Source organism: Berghia stephanieae, chromosome 10, assembly GCF_034508935.2.
Source record: "Berghia stephanieae isolate SIO BIC M18660-M18661 chromosome 10, UCSD_Bste_1.3, whole genome shotgun sequence".
NCBI classification, from domain to species: Eukaryota; Metazoa; Mollusca; class Gastropoda; order Nudibranchia; family Aeolidiidae; genus Berghia; species Berghia stephanieae.
In genome coordinates this window covers 36,424,788-36,442,287 of record NC_088369.1, presented here as the reverse complement: position 1 = coordinate 36,442,287, position 17,500 = coordinate 36,424,788, and the positions used below count along the sequence as shown (strand labels likewise).

Sequence of the window (17,500 nt, the reverse complement as noted above, 5' to 3'; positions counted from 1 at the left end):
CTGCTGTGTGGACAGGGGGGGGGGGGGGGGTCAGAAAAAATCTTGACTGCACCCAGGATGGATCTTGGTCCCTTTGCGTCGTGTGAAGCGAGTGCTCTACTCACCGAGATATTGGGACACCCTTTTATTTCTTTTTTTTTTTCCTTTTCTACTTAATGTGTTTAGTCAGATTTTGGCAGCAAAGGTTATACATTAAAATACTTACAATAATATCAACGCGGAAATACTTCATTGAATACAACATTTTTGGACCAAAAAAAAAAAAAAATTAAGACAAACTATAGCATAATGAACAATAAATAAACAAATAACAAAAAAATAGATATAACAGTCAAAGAAGAACATGCATAAAATCTAATATAATGCATTTCTTAAAATAAAGATAGAAAACCAAGGAATATATATTAAAATACTTATCAAAAATCTGATATCAAGGGTTAGTAAGCATCATTTATTATAGATATAATAGATGTATTTATATTTTTTAAAATGGAATTTCTGAATGGAATGTAATTTATAGCATCTTAATAATCTGATTATAACAAAAGCAAAACATTACAATCAATAGAATAACAAAAGCGCAACCAAGATAAAAACAAAAACAAAAAAAAAACAAAAAAAAAACTAAACGATTAAACAAAGTAATCTTATTCACATTGGAAATTGGAAAAAAAAAATTGATTATTAGCAGGGAAACACGATCCAGAATTGATTGTGCCCCTTTTAGTAGTTGAAATGCACGAATTACTACCAAATAACTCGAACTTATAATACCTATAAATATGATAAGAATATTTGATTTGTGGATAATTCAAATTTAGCAAAAAAATTTAAAATAAATATTGGGAGAAATAAAGGGAGAATGTGGCTCATCGTTAATACGTTTTGTCTTTAAACAAAAGGTATCGGGTTTGAGTCCCCCGATGTGTGGCATTTAGCAGGTCAATTTCCCTTTAACTCAAGGTAAAGGGGGGGGGGGGGGGGGGGGGATTGCTGTTCTTACTGACATCCAGCCTATCCACGTCATCCGACTTCGCAGCTTAGGTCGTTCCTCGTATTCTTACGGTGAAGGTTCTTGTATTTGCATACAAACTGTTTCTCATGACACATAAATAAATTCCCCTCTTATTATTTGTATTATACAATAACAGAGTATGTATTCCAAGACAACAACAAAAAAATAATAATAATAATATCACAACTACAATCATCATGATTAGTTTATCCAAAACCTACCCATTTTCGATGTCCCTCCATACTGCCGTTTTCTTTTAACTCACTCAATCTGAGAGATTTTTACTACTTTTCAAAATTGGAAAAAAAATGTATAAAAAATGTATCTTAGTGCATAGATATATTTATTCAACTACCATTAACATGTAAACATGAAAAACATTAGCTTTGATATTATAAACCTATAATCTGTCTCAGGAAAATGTAATAAATAGACATGGGGTTAAAGTAACCCGGGTAAACAACGGATATAGTCGGTGTTAGGGTTGAGTGAGTTGAAACAACAGTAGCATGGTAATTGTTTTGTTTATGTTTTAAAGGGTTTCACGGCGCTTGCAACACATTAAGGTCATATCAGCGCCAGTAAAAACGAAGAAAATGGGATAGTAAAAAGTTCTAGAATTACAATAAAAGCATCCAAGAATAAGGCAGACAAAGGGGAATTGGTTCAAAAGAGAACAGATGTAGATTCCAAGAGCACACTATCAAAGTACTTAGTTTGAGATCACCTATAAGTCTCATCCAGACACAAGACCAGGTCCCCACTAAGAGGAACACACTCAAATGTTTACAAATCATACATAATACATAAAAAAACATAATACAGTGCATAACAGAGAGATGATTTACAAGGAAAAGAATATCATCCCCCAAAACAATAATTATGCATTTGACTGTTTCCCTCCCAGCCAGGGTATCAGGCCAGGGCCAGGACAAAACCAAGTAATCTCATTCCAAGACAAAGACAGGAAGTATGTTGGAAAACAAGTCATAGGGGGATAGAAGACACAGTATGTACCTCCCTGCCCACTATGGGAAGTCAGGAACCCCTCCCAGTTTATACCCATGGCCACGACTGTGATTAAATGCGACTGAGCAGCAAACTTTCATGAAATGACTAGACTTAAAATGTGATAATGATAACAATTGTGTAATGATTCCAATTGATTCCATCGGTGTGTAATGATTCCAATTGATTCCATCGGTGTGTAACAATACAGATCTGTTATCATCGGAAATCAAACCCAACATGTAAAAAGTAATGAAGTGGAATAAATGGAATAAATAAATGAAAATGCCAAAATGAAAAGGGTGTCTAGAAGCCGAGTGAAGCAACCCGGGACCCAAGTGGTGAAGTACACAATGTCTGGCTGGGTGAGAGAGGGGGAGAGAGAGAGAGGGAGGGAGGGAGAGAGAGATGGGGGGGGGAGAGAGAGAGAGAGAGAGAGAGAGAGAGAGAGAGGCAGGAGAGGAGAGAGGGAGGGAGAGAGGAGAGAGGAGGGAGGGAGAGAGGAGGAGGGAGGGAGAGAGGAGAAAGGGAGGGAGGGAGAGAGGAGGGAGGGAGGGAGAGGGAGGGAGGGAGGAGGAGAGGAGGAGAGAGAGAGAGAGAGAGAGAAGAGAGAAGAGAGAGAGAGAGAGAGAGAGAGAGAGAGAGAGAGAGAGAGAGAGAGAGAGGTTGACAACTAGTGTTGAGCCTTTCATTGTCTGCTTTCATCTGATATTTCTCTATCCCCTTTATTTCTCATCCCATTCAATATAACACTGGCCTACTCCATACTTTTTCTTTCTGTAAAAAAAAATTGTATCCTGGATTTGTATCCTGGTCGTTACTAAAATAATGTTAACGAAAGAGAGAAAATGGAGAGGCTTCGTATAGGAATGATAAGGACAATGGACGTTTTGGGTACAAACCCTTCATCAGCACAACAATACACAAATTAATGTGGAAAACAAATAAAATAAAATAAAATTCAAAATAATTCGTATCGTCTGTACTCAATGGTTGTTGCATACTGCATACTACTACCACCATTGAGGACAGACGATACAAGTTATTTTGCATTTTATTTTATTTTATTTGTTTTCCACGTTAACTTGTATAGTATTGTTGTGCTGATGAAGGGTTTGAAAGCCTCTCCATTTTCACACTTTCGTTAGTATTTTCACGATCACAAGCTTCAGGCAGCCCATACCGTTTTCTAAAAATTATGTTATCGTTTTACATATCTGTCAGATCTGCTTTATACTTTAATTTTATCTTTAAATCTTTTCTTAATTACACAAAAGCGAGCACAGGCCTTATTTACAACACACAATAAATTATTTCACTCTTTCAAAAAAGAACAAAAAAAACATTTAGTATCCACGGAATGTTTTCATTCTCCTCTGATAAATGAAGAAAAGGAGAAAATGGAAATGCTTCGGACGGGAACAGCGCAGACAATGGATGTTTTGGGTACATCCCTTCATCAGTAAAACAATAAACAAACGAATATTGAAAACAAATATTTGTTTTCAATTTTCCTTAGTTTATTGTTTTGCTGACGAAGGGTTGTACTTAAAACGTCCAATGTCTGCGCTGTTCCCGTCCGAAGCATTTCCATTTTCACCTTTTCATTAGTATTTTTAAGATTCCAGCAGGCTTAAAGGCATCCCCCAGCGCTCACTACTTTTCCTGAAAAATGACGACAGTTGTAGCAGTTGGATCAAAGGCTCAAAATCCTGAGTGGTCCATAATTCCTAGCTCTTGTAAAATACCTCGTGGTTCTTCTGAATCCTGAAATCAAACAAAAGAGAGAGAGAAAAAATTGATAGTATCAAGACTTGACCAGTTTGAAAGATTTAAGTATTCATCTTATTTTATGGAAAATCCATTATAAATAATTCAAGAGAGTAAATATTAAGTTGGAATGTTTAACCTATAAATAGATTATCAACACAAAGTATAGGTATATATATATATATATATATATATATATATATATATATATATATATATATATATATATATATATATATATATATATATATATATATAAATCATCATTTTTTTCTTAAAGTGATGTTAATACCGTTATTTAAAAACGAATCGAAATGTTTTTCATTCATAGCTCAATTTAAATAACACAGACAGAAGTCGTTTTATTAAGGTATTGACATTAATTAGCTGTACTTAGATGACTGAGTTTATACAATGAAGAAAAAAATAATCATCCATAGTTTATTCTTCTACAAATATTTTAACAACCTTTTTATTTTTTTAATTGTAAGGATAATTAATACATGGAACAGTTAAAAATTTATAACCAAAGATTCCAAAAATATAAATTACTTTTTTTTTTTTTAATGCCAATGACAGGGAGCTTCATAACTTAAAATATATATTTGATGGATAAGTTTTTAATTGATATATTTTTGTTTGCCAATTGTTTAAAATGATGGTCATAGTAATGATCATATCATCATCATGCATGGAATGTTTGACTTGTAGGTATTTTTTTTCACAGGATATTCAAAGGCCTATGACCTAGGCAACCTTTACTATGTATGATGTGCAATGTGTACAATAAAAGGCCATCAGGGCAAATAAAAAAACAAACTTGAGCTTTTATATAGCACAATATCCACTAAACGTGCTCAAAGTGCTTTACAAGGGGTCCCTGACCAACAGCAACCCGTAACATGTAGAACGAGACATAACACCTGTTAGGCGATATTACAATTTTTTTTTCTCGGACAGAGCCAACGCTGATAACGGTCAGGTACTCATTTTACACCTGAGTACGGTGAGAGAATGTGAGTAAAGAGCCTTTTCCAAGGACTCAACTATGCGCCGAGCGAGGCTCGAACCCAGGTACTTCCGATCCGAAAGCAAGTGTCATACCACTAGACCACATAGCCGCACAAATAATTGTCAATGAAAAAAAAAAAAATTTTTAAATGAAAAAACAACCCCGACATCCTTAAGCCTCTGTCACAAGGCATATTTTGGCAATATTTTCTTAAACCTCTTTCTTTAATATTTGTTTGGGGTTTTATTGGGCTTGTTTTGTTTTTGTTTTGTTTTTTTTCTTTTCTTTGTATTTACTCTTTTTCTTTCTTTGGATTTTTTCAAATATATAAATGATAAAATCTACCCCCAAAAAAATGGTGCTACCTCTGTCACGGGATTTAAATTTTCTATATTTTTTTTCCTATTCAGAACAATTAAAGGACATAATATAATGTGCATGTAGATATTTTCAATTCCTTAAAAATAACTTGGATTATTACAGTGCATCGAATTATATCATAATATTGAATTACAGAAGAAAAAAAAAAGTGTACATTAAGACAAGAATTATTCTTTTTAAGATAGAAAATCTCAGCACAGCATTTTGGTCCAGACATAAACATAAAATTAATGTCAGAATACTAAAGAGGGCTGATTGTGAGCAATTCTAAGAGTTAAAATAAACTTTTAAAAAAACTCTATCCTTTTCTGTTCTTTTCTTTCTTTGTCCTTTTACTTTATTTCCTTCCTTCGTTCTTTCTTTCTTTCTTTGATTTTTTGTTGGTTTTTTTTTTGTTTTTTTTTGGGTTTGTTTTTTTAATATATTTATTTCTTTTATTAGCTTCATTTCTAGAAAAAAGTCAATTGAAATAAACACTCGAAAACAAATCAGGACAGTCATAAAAGCAATTAATTCTGACAAATGACAATTGAATTCAATCAAGTGTTGCAAGGAACAATCTTAAGTTATTTGAATAAAAATCACTGGAATAAATAAATAAATTTTTTTAAATATAATAAAATGAATAAATGATATGAGATAAAACGTCGCTTACAAGTAATTTAAACAGAACCTCTTTACTAATCATTAAATAATAACAATAATAATATTCCAAGATTATGTCTATAAAAACAATATCAACTTAAATAAAACGTTAAAGAATTAAATTGGGTTTGCTTCATAACATCAACCATTTATTCTAATTCTAATCACAAAATTTAGTTGACAATTTGTGTGTTCATAAACAATTCATTTAATAAGTTCATATTATATTTTCTGTGCAGTCGCATCTCTCTAATCCGAAACTCCCAAATTCGGTTGTCTCCATTATCCGAACTAGCTGCTTGGGGAGTGATTTTTATTTTCTTCTTTCTTTACTTGCACACTATAGGGATTTAACTCACTCAATCCTAGAGATTTTATTGCCACTTTTCAATATTGGAAATAATGTATTAAAAATGAGCATGTACATAGATAGTTTTATTCAACCACCATTAACATGTTAAAAAAAACTAAAAATATTAGCTTTGATGCTATGCCTATAATTTGTCTCATAAAAATGTAATAAATAGGCATGGGGTAAAAGTAAACCAGGTAAACTACGGATATAGTCGGTGTTAGGGTTGAGTGAGACACACTATCCGGGTGTCTTTGTAATGTAATCCAGACAAAATGCTGGGAACGGAAGTGTTCGGATTGGAGAGATGTGACTAGATATATATTTTTAGCGTTTGTATGAATTTTGACCAAACTTTCTTTACATATTTACCAAACTTTCTTTACATATTTACCAAACTTTCCTTTTGATTTTTTTTTAAACAGTCATGACCTAATTGTGTAACAATATTTAGGAAGGAAATTTTCTAAAAATCAAATATAATTCAATACACATTATCAGCATGCAGATACTTAGATAAAAATATTTTTCATAACATTTATTGTAAAAAAAAAAAAAAAAAAAAAAAAAATGGAAGCAGGAGAAATATTCTATTGACTAACAAAGGCAAAGCTTTCAATCAATCAAAAAAAAAAAAAAGATTTCTATAGAGAAAGGAAAAAAAAAAAAAGTAGCAATTGTTGCCAGTTCTGATTTTTCTCTAGATCATTTCACTGTTTACTTATTGAAATTTAATTGAGCTTTTATATATATATTGAGCTTTTATATAGCGCAATATCCACTTAACGTGCTCAAAGCGCTTTACAAGGGGTCCCTGGTCAACAGCAACATTTAACATGTAGGACGAGACATGACGCCTGTTAGGCGATATTACAATTTTTCGGACAAAGACAACGCTGTTAACGGCCAGGTACTCATTTTACACCTGAGTACGGTGAGAGAATGTGAATAAAGAGTCTTTTCCAAGGACTCAACTATGCGTCGAGCGAGGCTCGAACCCAGGACCTTCCGATCCGAAAGCGAGTGTCATACCACTAGACCACATAGCCGCGATAGTGACGATAAATTAACACTTAAGGTTATTTCTCATTTCTATTGTACAATAATATCATTTTTTCCCCCAATTTCTGAGTATTGCAATATTCATCAATCGTATCAAAATAATATTGTTTCTAAAAGGAGATTTACAGTTTTAAAAATGCAGGAAAAAACAGCGATTTACAGGTTATTCAAATGCACGGAAAGGCAGTAATAATGTTCAAAGGAAAAAAAAATGAGAGGAGAGAAAGAGGGAAAAAAGTGAGAAAGAGTGAAACATGCACGACAGACTGAAATTGTTTACTTTACTATTTTGGCTTGATTCTATTTTTTTTTCCTTTTTTTTTTGGGGGGGGTTTGGGGGGGGGGGGGGGGATAGTTTGTTCCATTTTGCTTGTTTGTTTGTTTATTATGGTTGCAGCATGTCGACAACATCAACAATTAACCAAAAGTAAACTAAAAAAAATAAACAAAAAAAAAAACCCCAACAAAAACCCACATAATCCTTTAAATCTACATACTTATATCATATAATATCCGCATACAACTGCAACAGCATAATTGGATTTACTTCAATTCTGATTAATTTAAAGTATGAAATCTACTGTGTTGACAATCATCATGGTTTTTATAATATTTAAAAAAAAATTATTCCTTGAATTAATGATGACATACAGAAATGCAACAAAATGAGTGTTTCTGTGCCAATGATTTCACTATATTGTAACAGTTTCTGTACAATCAATGTTATAAAAATCTAATTTTACCAAATTAAACAAATTTTAAAATAAATAAATAAGTAAATAAATAAATAAATATGGACATTCATATAGCGCTTTTCCATGTTTTCACCAATATTCAATGTGATTCGCAATGATTCATTTATCCGCATTGCAAGCCGAATGAAAAGAAAACTCCATTACGTACAGTATAGTCACCTGTTAGGCATGTTTCGTTTCTGCTCATTCCCCTCCTTGTCCCGTTCTTTTTCGATAACTACATGTGTTAATAAAAGTACATTCCATAATTTCCCTTTCCTTTACAATCCATAATTTCCCTTTCCTTTGCAATCCATAATTTCCCTTTCCTTTACAATCCATAATTTCCCTTTCCTTTGCAATCCATAATTTCCCTTTCCTTTACAAACCATAATTTCCCTTTCCTTTGCAATCCATAATTTCCCTTACCTTTGCAATCTATAATTCCCCTTTCCTTTGCAATCCATAATTTTCTCTTTCCTTTACAATCCATAATGGGATTCAATAGTCTGATGTCACATTCCGCCCAGCAACCAGCAGCTTGGTTCTAAACAACGAAAATATGTACTCTTTATTCTTAAAACTTTTTCACATGTCATGTGATCGGAATGTATAAAAGTCAAAACATAATCGGTTTTATAATGTTTTTTTCCTCTGGATACACTTTTATGCTCGTCGGAGAAGTATTTCATAAGGGCGCTGCCATTGTTCCGATAGTTTAAAACCAGTTACTAAGTTACTATGTGTCATCACGAGGGAAGTGACGTCACAACTGTTGAAATCCATTCTTGTGTTCCTTATAATGGTGCTCGACTGTAAATCAAGTTGTTCGTTAACGTATCTATTTTCTTCTACATCATTTCATTTTTCAGTATGTATATATTCATCACATTCAACTTAATATGTAATTTTACTGAGCTGAATATATAAGTGAAGCGAGGCTGGTGGCATATTGTTATGATGGTACAGTATGTGGCCCATTGAGTCAATATATGGTATTATGTCGGAATGAATTCATTGAGGAAAATTGAGTTTACATAGAGGAAAGATAATGAAATTTAGAAAGTTGTCCATGTTTTCACCATGCTCAACGTGCTCCGTTATGATTCATTTATTCTCTTTTTGCAAGCCAAAATGAAAGAAAAAAACCAAAAAAAAACTCCATTACATACAGTATAATCAGGCCTGCCAATTGTGACCAAAAAAATTGTAGATTTACGACATTTTGTCTCCAATTTCAATTTTCCTGAGCACTTCTAAGTCATTAAAACTTATATAGATAAATAAAAGTTGACGCCAGACTACTTAATTTTAAGAATTTTGAAGAGTTATTTAATTCTTGTCAGGGTAGCTTGTTCATTTTCAAAGTTAACTAAAGCAACTTCAGTATTTTTATCTCCTAAAAAATTGTGAATTTTTCAATGTTCAAGAAGACAGATGGTGAAAATTGAATATATAAATCCAAAAACACCAGATTTTGGGTTGATTTGATTTTATTGACGAGAGTGGATAGTGTGTGTTTTAGAGTGATAAAAACCAAAATTTAATATTTTTGATCACTGTAACTTTAATTGGACTTTTTCGCATCTGGACCATTCCGACACAAGACCACTCTGAGACGATTGGTCACAAATTTCATACATAATGGAAGTAATGTTTCGACAAAACAAAAAAAAAAAATAAATAAATAAATAAATAAAATAATAAAATAAAATAAACAAACAAAAAAAAATTGATAAAAGAGATGAGAAAGAAGCGATGAAAGTGAAAGTGAAAGACTCACGGAGGGGGGTTTTTGTGACCACCCTACCCTCTACTACTATACACTACACAACCCCTCTTTTCTCTGATAATCTTTTGGGTTCTTCCTGGAAATAATATTAGAGTTGCTTTCATTATTTCAGTATAGTAGGAGGTGGTCATTTAAAACAAAAATAAATTATTTACAAAACTAAATAAATAAACAAATAAATAAATAAATAAATAAATAAATAAATAAATAAAAACAAATATAAATTAAATTTTATATATATATATATATGTGTGTGTGTGTATACAAAATAAATTTTAAAAAATAAATAAATAAATAATAAATTTAAAAATAAATAAATAAATAAATAAATAAATAAATAAATAAATAAATAAATAAATAAAAAATAAATAAATAAATACAAGAAACCATACAAATACATACACAAAAAAAAAGGAAATGAAACAATTCTTTTTCAATGACCGTCAAATGAACAAATTAAACAAATTAAGATATAAGCAACAGGTAAACAAGTAACGAAATCATGGATAATTAAACAAACAAATAACTTGAATAATAAATGATGGAAAGCTGAGTAATTATTGTCTGTTTTGGAGAAGTTGTAGTATACTTAAAGTTGGAAACTAATTCACTTCTATGCAAAACAATAAATAAATAAATAAATAAATAAATAAATAAATAAATAAATAAATAAATAAATAAATAAATAAATAAATATGGATGGATGGATGGATGGTATGGATGGATGGATGGATGGGATGGATGGATGGATGGATGGATGGATGGATGGATGGATGGATAGATAGATAGATAGATAGATAGATAGATAGATAGATAGATAGATAAATGAATAAATAAACAAATAAATAAATTTGAATAGATAAATTTGACTGCTTTCCAAGATACAAATAATAAGTCGCAACAATACCACCCTACCCTCTACTACTATACACTACACAACCCCTCTTTTCTCTGATAATCTTTTGGGTTCTTCCTGGAAATAATATTAGAGTTGCTTTCATTATTTTAGTATAGTAGGAGGTGGTCATTTAAAACAAAAATAAATTATTTACAAAACTAAATAAATAAACAAATAAATAAATAAATAAATAAATAAATAAATAAATAATTAAATAAAAACAAATATAAATTAAATTTTATATATATATAAATAGAAACAAATATAAATTAAATTTTTTAAAAAAATATATATATATATTCATTATTTCAGTATAGTAGGAGGTGGTCATTTAAAACAAAAATAAATTATTTACAAAACTAAATAAATAAACAAATAAATAATAATAAATAAATAAATAAATAAAAACAAATATAAATTAAATTTTATTATATATATATATATATATATATATATATATATATATATATATATATATATATATATATATATATATATATATGTGTGTGGGTGTGTATACAAAATAAATTTTTAAAAATAAATAAATAAATAATAAATTAAAAAATAAATAAATAAATAAATAAATAAATAAATACAAGAAACCATACAAATACATACACAAAAAAAAAGGAAATGAAACAATTCTTTTTCAATGACCGTCAAATGAACAAATTAAACAAATTAAGATATAAGCAATAGGTAAACAAGTAACGAAATCATGGATAATTAAACAAACAAATAACTTGAATAATAAATGATGGATAGCTGAGTAATTATTGTCTGTTTTGGAGAAGTTGTAGTATACTTAAAGTTGGAAACTAATTCACTTCTATGCAAAACAATAAATAAATAAATAAATAAATAAATATGGATGGATGGATGGATGGATGGATGGATGGATGGATGGATGGATGGATGGATGGATGGATGGATGGATGGATGGATGGATGGATGGATAGATAGATAGATAGATAGATAGATAGATAGATAGATAGATAAATGAATAAATAAACAAATAAATAAATTTGAATAGATAAATTTGACTGCTTTCCAAGATACAAATAATAAGTCGCAACAATAATGTGACCCCCCGCCCACCCCCCCCCCCCCCCCACACACACACACACACACGCACAAAGACTTCTGCATTTTTTCAACAACAAAAAAAAAGAATGATATCAAGTCAGAAAGCTACAAGTAAAGGTCAAAGGTGATAGGTCTCAATCCCACATTGTTTCATGGTGGAGCGGTTGGAGAAAGGGTAGATGGGAAGCCTTCAGGAGTTTAGGTTTAGAGATATAGTCTGATACTGATATACATACTCAATAGTTCTACAAAAGTTTTCAAAAATACAAATTAATCTGCTTAACCGAGCAATCTCAAATACATCGTGAAACAAAAAGTAGCAATTGCTTGCTACCCTTTGCAAAGGACGCTAGCCAATCGCAAATTACTTTCCACCAAATCTAACAGACCCAGCTACTCGATCACTTATGGATGGACATGGGTGAAGAAAAACTCTCAACTTCACCCAGAATCAATCTCGGTCCCTTCATGTATGAAGCTAGTGCTCTACCAACTGAGCTATCGGAACACACCCCCCCCCCCCCCCCCCCTCCCCCAAACCACTGGAAATTCATATCAAAGCCAAGAGTATCGGATAAAACATATTTCTCAAAGAAATGAAACACAGCTGTCACATGTTTACAAAACACGTATTTATATCTTGTGAAAAACTCTTAAAACACGATACTTTTTATTTTAAAACCATCAGATGAGACTTTTTACCAGTTTAGAATCATTTCATTGTGAGTAAATAATATTTGACGATAAAATTTTCTGAACAAAATTTTTTTAAACCATATTCTGTCAAAGTCGATTCGGCTTTTCATGCCCTGTCTGAGACTGGACTGGCCAAGACTCATCACAAATCAAATAGAACACCAAGGTGTTAGAAGTTGTGGGCTGTTAAAAAAGTATCAAACAAAATTGAAAATAATTTTTTTTTTTTTTGGAAAGGATAAAACACTTATTTCCCTCATCATTTATCATAAACTAGACATGGAGAGTTTTGAACTTTTCTAGTCCGTCATCGTGGATTTTACTTAACTCACTCAACCCTAACACTGACTATATCCGTAGTATACCCGGGATTACTTTTACCCCATGCCTATTTATTACATTTTTCTGAGACAAATTATAGGTGTAGTATCAAAGCTAAATTTTTAGGGGGTTTTTTTTTGCATGTTAATGATTGTTGAATAAAACTATCTATTTACATGCTCATTTTTAATACATTTTTCCAATTTTGAAAAGTAGCAAAATTCTCTAGGATTGAGTGAGTTAAAGTATCAAACGTTTAAAACATTATTGATGATGTCTGTAGAAGGGTTTTTAACCTGAAATGATCCGTGTGAAGTTATTTTTCTTTCATTTTAATTTTTATTTTTTAGATAAAGCTTTCTATATTCATTATCGGTCGACATTTATTTTAAAAGTGTCCGCAGATCACAGCCTATATATCCCGATCACCTCCCATAAACCTCTAATAATAACTTCACATACGCAGATCACAGCCTATATTATATCCCGATCACCTCCCATAAACCTCTAATAATAACTTCAATGAGAAGAGACGATGCAGCAAATAAAAAGGAACAAAGTAATCACGATTTCTGATTTATAAATAGGATTTTATTTGTCATTAAGAAGAAATAATAACAAATGAGAATTGAAAGAATAAGTAAGATTTCAAAACAAAAAAAGGCCATTGTTTTTTTTTGTTTTTTTTGTTTTTAAGGGGTTTACGGCGCTTGCAACACATTTAGGTTATATCAGCGCCAGTAAAAAGGAAGAAAATGGGATAGTAAAAAGTTCTAGAATTACAATTAAAGCACCCAAGAAAAAGTAAGACAAAGGGGAACTGGGAACAAATAGGGATCAGATGTAGATTCCAAGAGCATACCACCAATGTACTTAGTTTGAAATCACCTACAAGTCTCATTCAGACACAAGCACAAAATCCAACAAAGAGGAACACACTCGAATGCTTACATTATACATTCAAAATAAAAATAATAATACATAACAGAGAGATGATTTACAAGGAAAAAAATATCATCTCCCAAAACCATAACTATGCATTTGACTGTTTCCCTCCCAGCCAGGACTCCGACCAGGGCCAGGAAAAAAAACAAGTAATCTCATTCCAAGACAAAGGCAGAAAGCATGTTGGAAAACAGATATAAGGGTATAGAAGACACAGTATGTACCTCCCTGCCCACTATGGGAGGTCAGGATCCCCACCCAGAAAGGCCATTGTGATCCACCACAAGTATTTCAAGTTTGTTACACAAAAAAAGTAATAAATAAAAAATATAAAGCTAGAGCATTTATATAGCGCAATATCCACTAAATGTGATCAAAGAGTCTTACAAAATAAACCAATAACAGGGAAATAACCTTCTTGTTTTCTAGAAAGAAATTTTTTTGAAAGATCTTTTACCACACTTTTCAGTCTTTTATACTTAAAAAAATTAAACAAATAAATATTTTTTTAAAAAATATGAGTAAAAAGGAGAAGAAAAATAATTAAGCAAAAATTAATTTTAAAAAAAAAAGGCAAGGGAGTATAGGGGGGGGGGGGGGGGGGGGGGGGGGTGTGGAGAAAAATCATCAGGACATACACACATCATTCACTCAATGCAGTATGGATAATAATTTTTCGTTTAGTTTTTTTTTCTGAATAATAAGGCATGCGAAGAGTAAGTCAAGTATATTAAAAATGGATTATTTTAAGTGTATTTGGAGTGTAAAATTGACAATAATATAATATATCGTTTTCAAACATGAAAAAAAAAAATCATTGAATGCAATTTCCGTTTCTGGTTCTCTATAAAGGAATAATAGTTGAAATGATTAAGAATATCCATCATGAAAACTAACATCAAACTGATCCCCGTCAAATAAATCATTAATCTTTCTCTTATTGTCCTCGTAGATTAACATAAAATATTGTTCCACTTATTCATCCCTAGGGAGGAAGATTTGAATTTTTAGGGTGCATTCCTAGAATAACTCAGGCATCAGCCGCAGTGCAGCACTGCAAAAGGGAGCAGTTAGGGTGAGGTGACTTGCTCAAGGCCACACATTTATAATGGATAAAGTCAGCCTTTCTTAAAGTCGAACCAATTATGTTAGTGCATGACATAAGCAGTCGGAAGGTGAAAAATTTGGATTTGCATTTAAAAAAAAAAAATTTTTTTCATTTTCTGAACGGATAAGCCTACCAGAGCATTTTAATCTTTATTTGAAGTAAATCGGGTGATTATTCATGAAGTTATGGTCAGATGTATAGGAAAGGTATCAATCAACTTTTCTCAAATTTCATACTTTTTCAACTTGAATAGCTGTAAAAACTATTTAGAAGTGAAATTAAGCTTTGATATTTCCCAAAGATGTACAAAAAGGGTTGATTTAATAATTTAAGACAAGAACTCATTTTGGATAAAAATTGACCTTCTAACTAAACTTGGCAATTTCTAAGTTCAAACCTTTTCACCATCCGACTGATTATGTGATTCACTATAACATTATTCTGGTCCAGCAACGTTCACTTTATCAGGATACCACTGTATTACTTTTGAAAAAGTTGAGGGGATGGATGGATAGATATTTAAGATGAGATCTAATGAAAATCAATCAGTTACCCTCAAAGAGAGATCTATTGAGATTACATTGAAAAAAAAAAAAAAAACTTTATCCAGTTGAAAAAAAACGGAATGAGGAAGTTCTACGATCAGTTGATGCTTTATGAATATCATGAGCCAAGACACACTGATAAGGCCTTGTATATCAAAACAATATACGGATTGCATTCTGTACAATATTTAATCGAGAGAGAGAGAGAGAAAAAGAGAGAGAGAGAGAGAGAGAGAGAGAGAGAGAGAGAGAGAGAGAGAGAGAGAAGAGAGAGGGAGGGAGGGGGGGGGGTATATTTGTTTTTAAAAGTTTTACGGCACTTGAGACAAATTTAGGTCATTACAGCACCAGTAAAAAGGAAGAAAACGGGATGGTAAAATAAATTCTAGATTTACAATTAAAACCCCACAATAAAAGTAAGACAAAGGGGAATGGTACAAAGAAGGAATAGACTTAGGTTCCAAGAGCCTACTGTCATTGTCATGGTTTGAGACCACCTAAACGTCTCATCCAGACACACGCACAGCATCCCAAAGGGGAATTGTACAAAGAAGGAACAGACTTAGGTTCCAAGGGCCTACTGTCATTGTCATAGTTTGAGACCACCTCAAAGTCTCATCCAGACACACGCACAGCATCCCAAAGGGGAATTGTACAAAGAAGGAATAGACTTAGATTCCAAGAGCCTACTGTCATTGTCATAGTTTGAGACCACCTCAAAGTCTCATTCAGACACACGCACAGCATCCCAAAGAGGAATTGTACAAAAAGGGAATAGACTTAGATTCCAAGAGCCTACTGTCATTGTCATAGTTTGAGACCACCTAAACGTCTCATCCAGACACACGCACAGCATCCCAAAGGGGAATTGTACAAAGAAGGAATAGACTTAGATTCCAAGAGCTTACTGTCAATGTCATAGTTTGAGACCACCTCAGACTCTCATCCAGACACATGCACAGCATCCCAAAGGGGAATTGTACAAAGAAGGAATAGACTTAGATTCCAAGAGCCTACTGTCATTGTCATAGTTTGAGACCATCTCAAAGTCTCATCCAGACACACACGCACAGCATCCCACTAAGAGGAATACATTCAAATGTTTACATTATACATTCAGAACAATAAATATAACAATACATAACAAAGGTGATTTACGAGGAAAAAAATGATCATCTCCCAAAACTTTAACTATACATTTGACGGTTTCCCTCCCAGCGAAGGACTCCGACAAGGGAAGAGACAAAAGCATGTAATCTCTTTCCAAGACAAAGACAAAAAAGCAAGTTGGAAAACAGATATATAGGCGTAAAAAGACGACATAGTAAGTGACCTCCCTACCCACTATGGGAGGTCGGGAACCCCACCCAGACAGATGAGAAAAGAAAGAAAAACACACACCTCAGATGGGTAAATCACATTATTTGATATCACAAAGAAGACAAGATTGCAAAGATAAAACAACATGGCAACAAACTTCAGCCAAAACAATGGAATGACTTTCTGGAATGATGCAACTCTTCATGGGAATCAGGAGGGAGAAAACCCAGTACGAAATGTAAAAGGAAATAATAGTTAATTCTAATAAAATTGTGCGAAGTTAACAATGATAGCAACACCTTCTCAATATCAATAACAACTTCTTTAAAAAAAAAACATTATCTCATCTTACAAAATAAATAAATAAATAAATAAATAAATAAATAAATAAATGAATAAACAAATAAATAAATAAATAAGTAAATAAATAGATAAATGAATTAATAAATAAATAAATGAATTAATAAAATCAAAAAAACAAAAACAAAATAAAGAGTAAAGTTGCTGAATTTGTATACAGTCATAACAGACCTGGGACTGTAAAAAAAATAAAATAATAATAATAATAATAAAAAAAAAAAATCAAAAAAAATTTTTTAAAAAAATATATATATATGTATCTTTTTTGAAAATTGGAAAAAAATAAAGACCACAAAAAATTGTATCAACCCAAAGTGCATGATTTCCACAATTTTTCTACAAATTGTCACTGTCTCTTTTAAATGCTATGGAATGGTTGTGGCGCACTCCAATTGGTTACATATCAATTTCTATCATACATATTTAATGTTGTCACCAATTTTCCTAAAA

At 31.8% G+C, this 17,500-nt stretch overlaps 1 protein-coding gene across 7 annotated transcripts in view; it reads right to left on the bottom strand.

Moving 5' to 3' along the window:
* Window positions 1–2,637: 2,637 nt before the first annotated feature.
* Window positions 2,638–17,500, bottom strand: part of LOC144981067 (AP-1 complex subunit sigma-2-like) — a 33,835-nt gene continuing 18,972 nt past the window's right edge. For 2 of the 7 annotated variants that reach the window (XR_013647001.1, XM_078929166.1), the window contains one exon: window positions 2,638–3,790. Coding sequence is in view for 4 of the 7 variants with exons in the window: in XM_078929166.1 (XP_078785292.1) it covers window positions 3,728–3,790 (63 nt within the window). In the remaining 3 variants the exon portion in view is untranslated. Of the gene's footprint in view, window positions 3,791–8,408; window positions 8,527–9,762; window positions 9,848–10,682; window positions 10,745–12,966 lie in introns of those variants that run through there. The other 5 variants (XR_013647002.1, XM_078929170.1, XM_078929167.1 and 2 more) reach the window with 4 other exon arrangements.